Below are 13,423 nucleotides of genomic sequence, written 5' to 3' on the forward strand. Positions count from 1 at the left end.
CCCATTCAGTCACTGACAAGAAGGCCTGGTTTGCACTCGACGTTCAAATTCGTCCCAGAAGCGTTCAGTGGTGTTGAGGTCAGGGGTCTGTCCAGACCACTGGAGTTCTTCCACACCAAACTCATCAAACCATGTCTTTATGGACCTCACTGTGTGCACAGGGGTAAAGTCTTGCTGGAACAGGAAAGGGCCTTCCTCAAACTGTTGCCACAAAGTTGGAAGCATATAATTGTCTGAAATGTCTTTGTATCCTGTTAATGTAGCAATAATATTACCCTTTACTGGAACTAAGGGGCCAAGTTCAAACCCTGAAAAGCAGCCCTAGACCATTATCCCTCATCTGCCAACTTTACTTTTGGCTCTGTATGGAGCGATGCAGCAAAGACAATATAGAACAGGATATAGAATATACACAAGATCAGTGATTTTATGTGTTATGCACTCCAGTTCTCAGCAGCCCCACACATGGGTGGGTTTGTGGCTGAGCCCTTGTTGTTTAGATATTTTACAGGCTGATTCTACTTTCAGTGGCTATGTACTTGACTACATATACCTGTTAGCAATGTGTGTGACAAACACTTGAAATCCATAATTAGAGGGGTGTCCACATACTTTTGGCCACACAGTGTACTCATTAATGATCATCAGATGCATAGTGAACTTTTCAGCTTCTTTGGTCTATTAACCACAGTTTAACACAACAGAATGACATCATGGCTTTTACAGAGCACATATGTAACTTGTACAGTTTGCTTTTGATCCGTGATGAATCTGTCTGACAAATATAGTCTTTTTCTGCTGATCCAGGAACATTTCACAACACAAGGACTACGTCTACACCCTTAAAAAAGGGGGTTCTTCAGATATTATTTAGTAAAGGCACTGGTTATATATAGAACTATGACAACTCAAAGAACCATCTCAATGCTCGAAGGGTTCTTTGCATGGTTAATGAGAAATTTCACTGATTTTTCTAAACTGCTGCATAATTTAATGGTTGAGATGTAAATAAAGGCGTTCAGAGTGGTTTGATATGAAATGGATCATTGTAGAAAAATGAATTGACTTGGATTTTGTTTACAGTGGTGGTGGTGGTAGGAACCAGTGACGTCTACAACACAAGTATAGCCATTTTGTTTAATATCCAAAATGTCCAGCAAAGAGTTTTTATATGTTATGCCTTATGACGCCATGCATGTACCACTCCACCATAAACAGAATATAAAAATATGCATAATCGGATCTTACAACTATTATGAAACAATGTCTCAGGCATCAAACAGTGTATTCATAACTTTTTGCTGTTGTAATTTTCTGTGAGGCAGCTTTTAGAGGCGTTGAAGGCTTCAGACATCTGATGTCTGTTTCTCTAGAACTGGGAAATTCACATTAAACCACCCTGTCTGACTTTATTTACATCTAAACAATTCAACTATGTGGACATTTGGGAAAATCATTGTAATTCTCCATGATTGAGAACCTTTTTTTGTGGCTCTTTAAAGAAGCTTTAAAAAATAGTTCTACACACTGCCAAAAAGCGTTCTATTGTTACAAGTCAAATCACCCTTTTTTGGTAATATCTGGAACCTTTTTTGCTAAGAGAGTGCATCCTAGGTTTCTCAAAGTTTATATAAATTGGAGAATATTGGAATAAATGTCCAAAAATGCTTTCAGCGGTTGTTTCAGTGAATTTCTGACCTGCCTGAAATTGACATATACTGTGAGTGGTGGGTCTCACAACCCGATAGCAATTGAAAAGTGGCTCTGAATCCTCCTGCGTTTAGTGTGGAAAGCTGTGCTGTATACGGCCAGCTGGCTCTGAACCATCACCCGCAACAGTCTTATGTCAGTTATCTGGGTCTTTTCTGTCATCGATTTTGTGTTGTTGCTCAGCAGACATGCTTTGTGAAATATGTCACGTTGGTTGATTCAGTCATGCAGTGTGGGAGGTCATCAGGGTAACAAGATTTCTCTCGTCAAACCGTAAAATCAACTTATAGACGTCACCAGTACTATCTGCATTGTATAGTCATGAAGTCTTCAGATGTTCACTCTGAGTTTTAATTTAATAATGACGATTTTATTGCATGCTAACACCCAACTACCACAGCCAACAGTAGAGTGACAAAGGCGTTCCCACCAGTTCTTCACAGCTCTGCATGCCAGACACTAATTTCTGCACTGTTCCACTTTAGACTGGCATTACTACAGAGTGGAGAAGAAATCCTGTTCTCTGTCAGGCTTGACAAGCTAATTCCTACACTAACACTGAGAATATGAGGTCATCTAACTGCTCAATTAGTGACATGAGGTGTGATTGGGTTTTTTCCAGGTTTTGGGGACATTTTTATAGGAGGCCTGGCAGTTTGTTATATAGTTTGAAGCAGTTTCGGGCACATACAGCTATATAGCAGGATAGAGTTGTAGGGGATTTAAGAGTAGTATGGTCTTAAGTACAGCATGCTGGGGGTTGGACTGAGGGCTTGTGGTGATAGCGAAAGGAGAGAGCGAGAGAGAGAGAAAGAGAGAGAGGGAAAGCAGGGGAGGGAGGGTTGATAATTCAGAACACGTTTTCTTACAGCCTGGAGGAGGTCTGGCGTCTACGCAGGGTATATGTTATGAGTTTCCCTGACTGAAAGAGAAAAAAAAAACAGCCTGCAAAAGTGTAGTTCAGTCTAGCAGAGCAACCAAACCCTCAGGGTGGCTAGAGCATGCAAGGGTTACCATGTCTGGGGTAGAGGGGGCATTCGAGGCGTAGAGGAGGGGGTTGAGGTCACTATTAGGGAGAGTCTAGTCTCAGTTTTTAAAGCCATACAAATTATCTAAACCAACAGAAAAATATGACTTGTGTTTCATGAAAGCCCCCCCACTTTCGTCAGAACATGAAGGCTGATGCCCATTCATTGGTGCCTCGCATACTGGTGTTACAAGCAATTAGAAATTGAAGACAAAGAAGACTCGAAACGTTCCAAGATGAATGGGTAACCGGAGTCTAATCCAAGCCTTAACCCCAAAACCACCCTGGCGCTAAAGCTATCCCTTACTCAAGTCCTGTCCATGTTTGAAACAATAAAGTTCTTGGGTGAGAAGTGCCCCCGTCTCTGCTCGGCTTGGCTAGCGCCCGGTCGGGGTTCATGCTGTCAGTTTTCTCTGGGAGGAGAAGCATGAGCTCCCCGGCCCCTCGTCTGCATTCCTGTCATCACTGGCGGCCCTGACATAACACGGGTAGAAACATGAGCCATAACAGGGGCAGGAAACGCTAACCCCGGGCCCAGAGAGGAGGCTCTGCAACAGGGTCAGGAAAGAATCGCAAGGAGTAGCGCCTCTGGGAGCCGCACGCTGGCCAGGCCCAGGGAAAGAGAAGCACGGCTCTGGAGCTTGAGGAATATGAACCATTCAGAGGTTGCAAGGCATGAAATGACCGTAGAGATATGCAGGGATGTTCCAGTAAAGCCGTCTAGCAGACGGCGGTCTCCAAGCTGCGGAAAGCATTTATTGGACGAAGAGGAATAACAGTATGATAGACATACCAAGAGCCGTAACCATACCGAGATGGCCAGGGGACAATCAAGGATTGAAATGGAATTCAAATGTTAGTTGTGCTCAGTAGCCGTCCCAGTTCATTATTATATTAAGGGAATGTTTTGGCAAAGATTAAAATTCATGGAAATTAGCGCTTACGCCATATATAGTCAATCAGCCAAGACGTGTTGTAAAAGTTTGCTTCTTCAGTTTTTTAAACTGGAGCTATAAGGCTAATGTAGCTAACAAGTTATAGAAACTTATAACCCACCAATTAGCATCGCACAACCTGCATGCCTAAATCGTCATACACTTATCTCAAACAGAGTTGAGTTGTAAGAGCCCCTAAATCCAAGTTGGATGTGGGCACAACCTGTACAAAGTATGTCCTGTGAATAATAAGTGGCTGATGTGTTTTACCAAAATGTTCCTCTTTTGTCATGAACTGGTCAGTCCTAATCTTGGGTCATGTGTACATAAGCAGTTTTCTCACTATGTTTGAGTCATAAAACCTATGGACCCAAAGCTAATGACCGAGTGAAAGCTAAACTAGCAAGCATAACGTCGCTGTCCAATGAAAAACATGTATCTCCATTTTTTGCAATTTTTACTTTTCTGCATCATTTGAGCTCGGCAGCTTTGCTTTACATTGTGTAAACATTTCATGATGATTGGACCAATAGAAATGCTCCAAAATTGCTTAGAATAAAATATCTTTCCATTACCTTACATTGAAGGTAAAGAACGTTTTTGCCGTCTCCTGTAAAGTTACTATTTTGTAGATACCTGTTTTTCTTTGGACAGCGACGAGCTAGCAAGCTGTCTGTCAATCTGTCTTCCTATTGGGTGTCCGTCCGTCCATTCATATGTTTATTCGTTCAACTGGCCACTCCAGCATTCCCTGGATGTGAATCCAGCGGTAAAATGAATAAGAACCTTACCTTCAATGATGCACGCTCATCAGAGCATTAGGACCACATCCAGACAGTTCTCAGATGGGTCTGCTAAGTGATTTTTAAGCTGTGTTTGTATCATATTTCAATCCGTTTGTTTTTTTAATCAAACTTTGCTGGATGTTTAATATACAGTTAGCATTTATGCCATTTTTTTTATTTTACACTGTGTTCACTGGGAGTGTAAGTACTAAACTTCAGTGGCGTCTCTGCCACACAAAGCCTGGTAGTGTCAGAAATGTGATTTCAGCATGCAGTTTGTGCAGTAGTAATTGGTAGAGTATAAGTTTTAGATGTTAGCTACATTAACCTTTTAGCTCCAGTGCAAAACATTAAAATGGCAAATTTCGAACACAAAATGTTTTTGGATGATTGACTACATTTGAGGAAAGGGAAAAGGAAATGGTGTAAATGAGATTTTTCGCCAACCTATTCCTTTAAATTTCCCATCCTCGTTGTTTTCCATGAACAGTCCAGCCTCATGGAAAGAGATAAGCCACATCGCCCAAGAGCTCTGCGAAGTGCAGACTGTTCTATAGCACTGTAGTGCCAAGGAAGCTTAAGGTGAGTGACGTTGACCTACAGCAGGTTTTTCCCGTCCGTGACTGCGCGCTGTTCCATTACGAGGCTGTGTAATGCAACACCCAGAGTCTGCTAAACATCATAACCCGACCTTCCGCTTCCCTCAACACGTGACGCAGAACCCGTTCTCGGGCAACGTGAAAATAAAGAACAGCTAGTTTTGTTTTCTGCTCTTGACATCGTCACTTGCGGTCTTCAAGGTGCGGCCTTTCAGCAAAGACAACTCCGGTGTTAATTGCAGAGGAAGTTGCCTTTTAAAGTGTCACTTTGAATTTCGGCGGACATCTTGGGGCCTAATCCATCTGCCCCGTGGGTGCCTGTAGTGCATTGTTCTCCTGTGAAGAAGTTCTCAAGAGTTTGAAGGATTTGTGCTGAACTGGGACCACAAGTTTGAGCCTGATAGAAGAAGATGGAGGAGGTGTGCTTTATTATAGGCCGATGGCCTTTGACCCTTGGCTTATTGGGAAAACATTAGTTTCATGCTGCTCACTCAGAAAGCTGGAGTGAGGGAGTTCTCCCCATGATTAATGACCAGCTGCAGGAAGAAAGCGAGGGAGAGGTTTAGGGTCCAGTAGGGTTACCTAAAAACCACAAATTTATATCACGATTCATTTGAGAAACCTCACACATGGCCCTCATGAAAAATACACCTATAAAAGGCGCATTTAGCATTCGAGATATTTTCAAATGACCACACATGCTTCACACCGGCAGGTTTTAACTCTTAAGCCGGAATAGTTGTTCTTTGATTGGGATTTTTCAAGGAATCTCAAAGACGTACCTGGTAAAGTACAGGTTACGAGAAAGTAAATAGATACCTGTATGTTGTGAAGATGCTTTCTTTCTGCCACTGTACTCTGCTGTCTTAGTGTATTCCCAGTGTAGTTCTGAGTAAATAATTCAGCATGTGTTCGAGTGTGTGGCTGGAGTAGTGGCTCCCCTTCCCCCTCTCTCCCTCTCTCTCCCTCTCTCTCTCTCTCTCTCTCTCTCTCTCATGCTTGCTCTAAGCCGATAGGCTGCTGTCAGAGAGTGATTGGCTGTGAGGACTCGAGCAGCTGCACGAATGCACTCCAGTCAGGAGAGACACGGAGGGAGGGCAGAGAGAGAGCACGATCAAGCTCCATACAGCAGCATTTCGCCTGCTGCCCGTGCCCTGTATCCTCGTTCTCTGGACGGATCTCTTTAATTGCATTCCAGAGGAACTTTCTGTGCAGCAGCTTCCTCTCGGACTGTGGGGAACTGGCGGGAATCGTGAACTTGTGGATGACCCCTTGTGGAGGAAGTGGAAGGAAGAAGGGAGGCTACAGAAAAGAACAAAAGAGAAGGAGAAAAAGGGAATTTAGTGGCATCCGCTCCATCTTTTGAGAGATCCGACAAGGGATTTTCTTTCTTTTTCTTGCTGTCTGCTCTCCATGCGAACAGAGAGCAGCCAGCAGCTGCACACTGGCAGGCCGTATGTGTGTAAATAATGTGCTGAGCTGCTATTGGCTGGGCAGTGAGCCAGCCAGGAGCAGGACCCTGGAGGTGCAGAAGCTTTACCTGACTGGATTGGCGAGTCTGACACCACCACGCAGCTTTTCTGCAAGCATCTCTGGCTTCCACACGCTCTTACATTAAAAAGAGTGAGTGAGAGCGAATAGTGGCGGGGGGGGAGTATGCATGCTTGTGTGTTTTTGGAGCAGGAAAGAATGCGCACCGTGAATGGGGAGTTCAACCAGACGACTCAGCCTGGAGAAAGAGAAGACAACTGATGACTAAGTTTGTATGTGGGCAGTAGTAGGGAAGAGCTTTCGTCTGGCTGTGACTTAAGTCCTGTCCAGCTGAGCGCACTCAGAAACACATTTGCACACGTGGAGCAGTGTTTATCTTCCTGTCACCAATGCTTTGGACCACTTTGGGGATGTTCCAGATCTTGCCTGCAAGAACGTAATGTATCCGAACAGTGTGGTGTCAAGGTGAAGAGTTCATTATACAGCCTTTGATGGGGGTTTGAGTCGTGCTGGGTAGATGTTGTGCTGACTCTTCATGTATTTATTGGACCCTCCTATCCAGAACAACTTGCAGCGGTAGGTGAATGTAGCTTTTGGATTTTTCCCCAAGGACCGTGGCATTCCTGGCTGGACGGGAAATCCGAGCATGGATCTTTCAGCTCCGATCTTGATGTCGTTTGTTCATGGTTGAAGGAACTTTGAGACTGAAGACACAACAACTGGCGTGGACCTCCTTAGTAGCACCTCAGCTTTTCTTTTTTTTTTAAGACTAATTTGTTTTTTGGGGGGTCCTTTGTGTTGGCTGCTCTGCGCTAGTGGAGCGTAGCTCCGCTGAATTGAGCTATTGTTTGAAAGCTGGGTTCTCTCACGCTGCAAGACCCCCTCGCGGCCCCCCTTCTGCACCTCCAGCACCCCCCAAACTAAAGCAGGACCACCCCTTCCCTCCCTTCCCTCCCTCCGTGGTCCCTTCATCTGTCCTGCCTGATCCTCCTACGTATCTCTTCTCCTCCTATCCACATGCTGAAGAGGTCTGAATGTGTGGAGATGTGTATGTGCGTGCCTCTCTGTGCACATGAAGCTGTGTACTCGTAAGCCTGGATTACAGATCTTGCACGTATTGCTTATCTGGACACATCTCCAAGCAACTGATCCAGGCAACGTGGACAAGTGCATTGTTCTTGATGGATACTGAGGCAGCCTAGCATCTGCTGTTCAGCTGATTGCTTGTGTGAATATCCCTGCATGCGGGACCATCAGAGAGCCAGAAGAAAAGAAAAGCGGAGAGAGATAAAACGGCGCTCGTGTTCGGGCTGGCCATGTGGGGAGTGTGATTGTGTAGCATTTGGGAGGCAGGCAGTGGGGCGGCGGGCGACCGCTCTGTCCTGGCTCAGCCATGAAGAAAACGCGCAGTACCACTTTGCGCCGGGCCTGGCCCAGCTCGGACTTCTCGGACCGGGCCTCAGAACGTACCCGCTCTCGCAGCGAGAAGGACTACCGGCTTCACAAACACTATGCCAAACCCTTTATCTCCCACTCAGTCTCCCACTCACCCCGGATATACATGGCAGCAGGTAGGTCTGCTCATCTGGATGGTACTGCTTGAGCAAAATAGTGGAAATGTGCATAGTGTGCTCTTTTCTGCATCCTTTTATTTGGCAAGTACAAACATACAAGAAATTTTCTTTGCTAACACTGAAGTCCCACTTTAGTAGTACATTTACCTTGTATCTAAATTCGTTAGCCATTTTATAAAGTACACCTTATAAAAAGTAGCACATCACTTAAGCAAGTACACTTCCTAAGTGTACAATTAACGACTGTAGCCCATCCATTGCTGCACAGTTTACCTCCTCCCTGTACCACATCCATTAATGGAAAGGATCACAGCTGACAAGATATTATTTTTCTACATATCACTGCTGTTGGAAGAAAACCTCGTATCTCCATTTTTGTCGTTTTTCAGTTTTTGACATAATTTGGAAATACATGTTGCCCTTTTTTGAAGAATGGACCAAAAGAAACAGCCCAAAATTACTTAGAAAAAAGTCTGGTTCCATTGACTTGCATTAAAAGTAAGGTAGGTTTTTTCCTTTTCCTGTAAAGTTACCTTTTGGAGAAACAAGGTTTTCTTCCGACAACAGTGATATACATCTGTAAGATCATATGTGTCTGCAAGATATGCAATAAGCACCACTAATTACCGTATGTATTGATTTAAGTAGTAAATAAACTTGTCACACTGCTATATCGGTGATCTAAGCCATTATATTACACATAGGGTCATTGACAAGCTTGGGTCACTACTTTGCTCTGGAAGCATGTTCTGTAGTTTATTTTATAGTGTAGCTTATCTGTGTCTATTTTAGTCACTCACTACATTGCTTTCCTATATTTGGTCCTACCATCAGAGTAATTAATTGGTGTAAAGTAGTGGCATTCTGCTAAAAGCCCGGAGGCGCTTTTGATGACCACATCAGAGATAGGGGTCACCTATTTTTAGGCCTGTCCCTCTTTCAGTCCCAGCATCTGGTGGTGAGATATTGTAGGAGGCTGGAGGCTATTTAAATTCAGAAATGCTGCACCGTGTGACAGGAACAAAATATGAAAACTTGTCCATGCAAATCAGCCAATGACATTTGCATGGTTTGCTTGTAAACAAGTGTTGAATTGTCTTTTCATATGGAGGCCGACACATTACCGAACAGACTGCGCTGGATCAATCTCTAAGCTATTGCAGCTCAACTGCTGTACTTTAGTAAACATTATAGTGTTAGCAGAGGACCAGGATAAGGATAGTTGTTTCACACTACCTGCACTGCACACCTTTCAGTTTCATTTGTGTGCATTTTTCTGTAGAAGACTGTGGCCTGTTCTCCAACATAGAACAAACTTGTTTGAATTTTAATACCCACCTCCAGTACCTGTTAGCCTCAATTTAACCCTCACCACAGACAAAGCCCAGATCCATGTACCCATGTTACCCACAAGCCAGACCAGTGCTCTAAAATTAAATTCTTTTGTTCCTGTACCAGCAGAACTCCTCATTATGTCCTCTCCCTTTCTGCCTAAAAAGATTGGGGAAATATGGGTATTAGGTAGAGATGGCACGAGACCACTTTTTTTTCCTATAATGAAATTCAAACCTTGAACATCTACAGATACTCAAACTAATAATCTTTAAAATGAACTATTTTTAAGTGATGCACATCACTTAAGCATCTAAAGAGAGGCGAGCATGCTGCCACTACTCAAACACTACATGAGCTAGATTTAGATTCAGGCTAGATTTGTGGCAGGATTGGACTGGAACCATGCTTTTTTTTTTTCCTGTCCGATTTCCAGTCAAGAATTTTCTGCTGTCAGCAGCCCGATACCAGTACACTGCAATGGATCAATGCCAGCTTCAGTATTGAGTACAGTTTAATGTCTGGTTTGGTTTCTATGGTACAGCAAGACGTACTGATATCAAAACTGACTTTGCTAGACTTTAGCTTAAAGCCTTCGAATTTGCAGTTATTGCTGGTGATAACAAAAGCAATATTTTATATTGCACCAATATATAGTTTATATATTACATACATTATTTCTCACTTGTAGCTCTTTGAAACCAATGAAGAAATTTTCTTGTAATTGAAGATTCGAACCTTTCCATCCATCTGACATTTGTGTATGTAAGTAAAAGAGCTGATGTTTTATTATGATTTAAATTTGATGAAAGGATACTGTTGTGCAAAGTCTTGATTTAAGAAAAGGAGGCCGTATTGTACATTTTGCTGTTTTTTGTATTGTCTTTTATTTTGAAACAAACATAAAAAAAGTCTGAAGCATGGACTGCTGATACAGAATGCAACAGATGTCAGTGTAACTTACTATATAACGAAATATATATTTACTTAGTTCCATTTGATTCACATAACAAAATTAAAGTAATAACTCTCAATGTCTAAGGGTTAAACTAAATCTTACAGCCCGAGGAGCGCTGTAGTTTCCACTCTCCGGCGGACCGCACGTCAGGGCCAGAAATTTGTTTCTGACTTGTCGTTCATGGCCAGTGTCTGCGGCGGGTGAATTGTAGCTCATTATTTGGCAAGTGTAGGGGTACAAGTCCAGCTCAAATATATGCAGGTCTGCATGAGAACGGCTACAGTCAGTTTACTTAAGCAGAGAAAAGGAGCGTTGGAGTGTTTTCGGCTTCAGGGAACACATAGAAAAAGGGTGAATGGAAGCACAGTCGGAGCTGCCAAGTCCGGCATTGGTTTGAGGGCTCTTTACGTATCCTGGCAACACTAAGGGTTAGAGGTTAAATGATGTGGTCATTATGGAGAATGAGTTGAATTTGGCCCAGCATGAGAGTAAATGACTGGACCGGGCCTGTTCCTGTTGAATTGTTTTTGGAAGGTACAGTTTGGTATAATGCTTAGGCAGCCTTTGCTGATTTATAGATCTTGTGAAATTTGTGTTTACAGTGCTGTATACTTGCTGAAAAAGAGTGACTCCTCATTGAAGGACTTGTTATTGGCCATCAAATGGTTGGATGTGCATGAGGTAGGCTTGAGGCCAGTATTGCAATAAAGAGAGCACATATACTGTTGATTTTGAAAAGAAAGACCGTGATGGTGAATGGTTTATACTTCTTTCTTTTTTTTCACTCTGAATATGGAGAAATCATAATAGCCAACACAAACCTGAAGAAATATGACAAACAGTGGTCCACTCTGCTGCTGGCAACCAGGTGATTCCCATAAATAGAGAATAACAAGACTTGGGATCTTTCTATTCTTCAAAAGCTCTTCAGACAAAACCGTGCAAATGTTCAGTTTCTAATAACGACACATATTCTTTGTAGTAATAAATCCCTCAGAACTGGCTCACGTGGTTGTTTGCGCGTGCGGCCTTGGCGTGTTGCCGGTCGAGTAAGCTTGCGGATTGTGACTTTTACTCTGCTCCCTGCTGGGGTGTTCCTGGCTTTGACAGTATTAAGCAGAGGCAGCACAATCAGCAGCATTGTTTAGAGATACACAGTGCAGCCTCTGGGGCAGCGCTGGAGCAGCAACTAGGCTAAGCTCCATCCTGTGCTTTGTCTCATCTGTCGTAATTCTACTGTTCCTCTCCTTTTCTCTTACTTTTTGGCCCAAAATTGTCCAAAATTCAGTTTATTAAGCTTATTGCCTTATTATAAGACTTGTAAGTTCTCCTTAATATGTAATGTAGAGTTTTAAACTTTAATGAACTTTCATCATTTTTTATGAAAATTTGAGTCACCTTTTCTTGTCGACTCTTGTCTTATACTTCACCCTAATTTCACTTCTCCTCTAATTGGATGTACCTGGCTCCAGTGTGTAGATGATGCTAAAAGGCTTGATTAGCTGGACCAGGTGTGTAAGAGTGGAGTTGGGGCTAAAGCCGTCAGAGCTGAGAAGCAGAGAAGTTGCTAGAACCCAACCATCCGGTCAGCTTGGTTGTTGCTAGGGCTGGGCATTGTCAACAACTTGATGATACATAACATGATACATAACAGTACATGAGTCACGTTTAGGTCTGCCAGGCGTCCGGTTTTGGACTGGACAGTCTAGAGTCAAGCTACATTGTCCGACGTCTGATCGAGTCTAATTGTAAATGTATTCTGTTTGTGACGTTGATAAAGTGGCGTTCCAGCCTTGTAATTGTGTATCTTTCTCTCTCTCTTTTTCTCTCTGTCCTTCTCTCTTTCTTTCCTCAATTGCGGGATGGATGAGTTCTGCGTCTGCGTCTGCTTCTCTAACCACACTATGCTAAACAGCATGTCAGTTTACTACACCACCAACGATGTTACTATTTTAATATAATATTTAGCTCAGAGCGGTAGAGGGGGTCATTCTACAGAAGTGTCCACTTTTCTGTTCCTCCATAGGTGTCACGTGTCACTGGTTTTACCAGTCCTCATTGGTGTCACACATAAGAAACCAGTGACATTTTTAATGAAAACTGCATTTTACAGTTGGCTGCTACAGAACATCAACGTCAGTCATGGAATATCCACTAAAATATGTAATTTAATCCATTTGTATTCTATTTTTTCACAATTGTCTAAGAATAAAGTTGGACGCACCAGTGACTTCCGCTAAAAGCTTCACATGAAATCATGAGCTAAATGAGAAAATATCTGATAACTGAAAAGACTCAGTGGACTCACCATGTGCTTTTTTTTCATAGATCTTCAGATAACCGGTAAAAGGAAGTCGAGTGATGTCATCAGTCTGATTTTATCTCAAAATAAGAGATTTTTTGTTATGCGGTAACACCAGTGACACGACTCCCGAGTACCACAACTTTCATTATATATTTTATAATATTTAATTGGCATTTGTTTTCTGTATGTCATTTAATGTTAAAATTGCAGAAAAATGTTTTTTACACATGACTGTGGGGACAAGCACTGTTGTGGTGCACAGAATTCTAAATAATTTATTTAAAAAACAATATTGCTAAATTGAGGCTCAAGAAGGTGTAATTGTTAAAATAACATTGTGTTATTTCAAATATACAAATAAATTGTAATCCTAACATGTTTTTTAACTGTAATATATCTGTGAGCACTAGGGACGCAAAAATGGACGTTTCTGTAGAATGACCCAAATCTATAGCAGGCTGAATGAGGGTTGGAATGAAACTGTGCTGGGCAGTAAATCTATAGCAGGCAGGGTAAGGGCTGGACTTAAACTGTGCTGGGCAGTAGATCACCAGCAGAGTAAGGGTTGGAATTAAACTGTGCTGGGCAGTAGATCACCAGTAGGGTAAGGGCTGGACTTAAGCTGTGCTGGGCAGCAGATCACCAGCAGAGTAAGGGTTCGAATTAAACTGTGCTGGGCAGTAGATCACCAGCAGAGTAAGGGTTGG

General features: G+C 42.7%; 1 protein-coding gene across 1 annotated transcript in view; it reads left to right on the plus strand.

Annotated features, from left to right (window-relative positions):
- Nucleotides 1-6,116: 6,116 nt before the first annotated feature.
- stox2b (storkhead box 2b) overlaps nt 6,117-13,423 on the plus strand; it is a 56,271-nt gene continuing 48,964 nt past the window's right edge. Inside the window, exon 1 of the mRNA XM_036575580.1 lies at nt 6,117-8,118. Coding sequence (XP_036431473.1) covers nt 7,941-8,118 — 178 coding nt within the window. The 5' untranslated portion in view covers nt 6,117-7,940. The remainder of the gene's footprint in view (nt 8,119-13,423) is intronic.

Source organism: Colossoma macropomum, unplaced genomic scaffold (assembly GCF_904425465.1).
Source record: "Colossoma macropomum unplaced genomic scaffold, Colossoma_macropomum, whole genome shotgun sequence".
Taxonomy (NCBI): domain Eukaryota; kingdom Metazoa; phylum Chordata; class Actinopteri; order Characiformes; family Serrasalmidae; genus Colossoma; species Colossoma macropomum.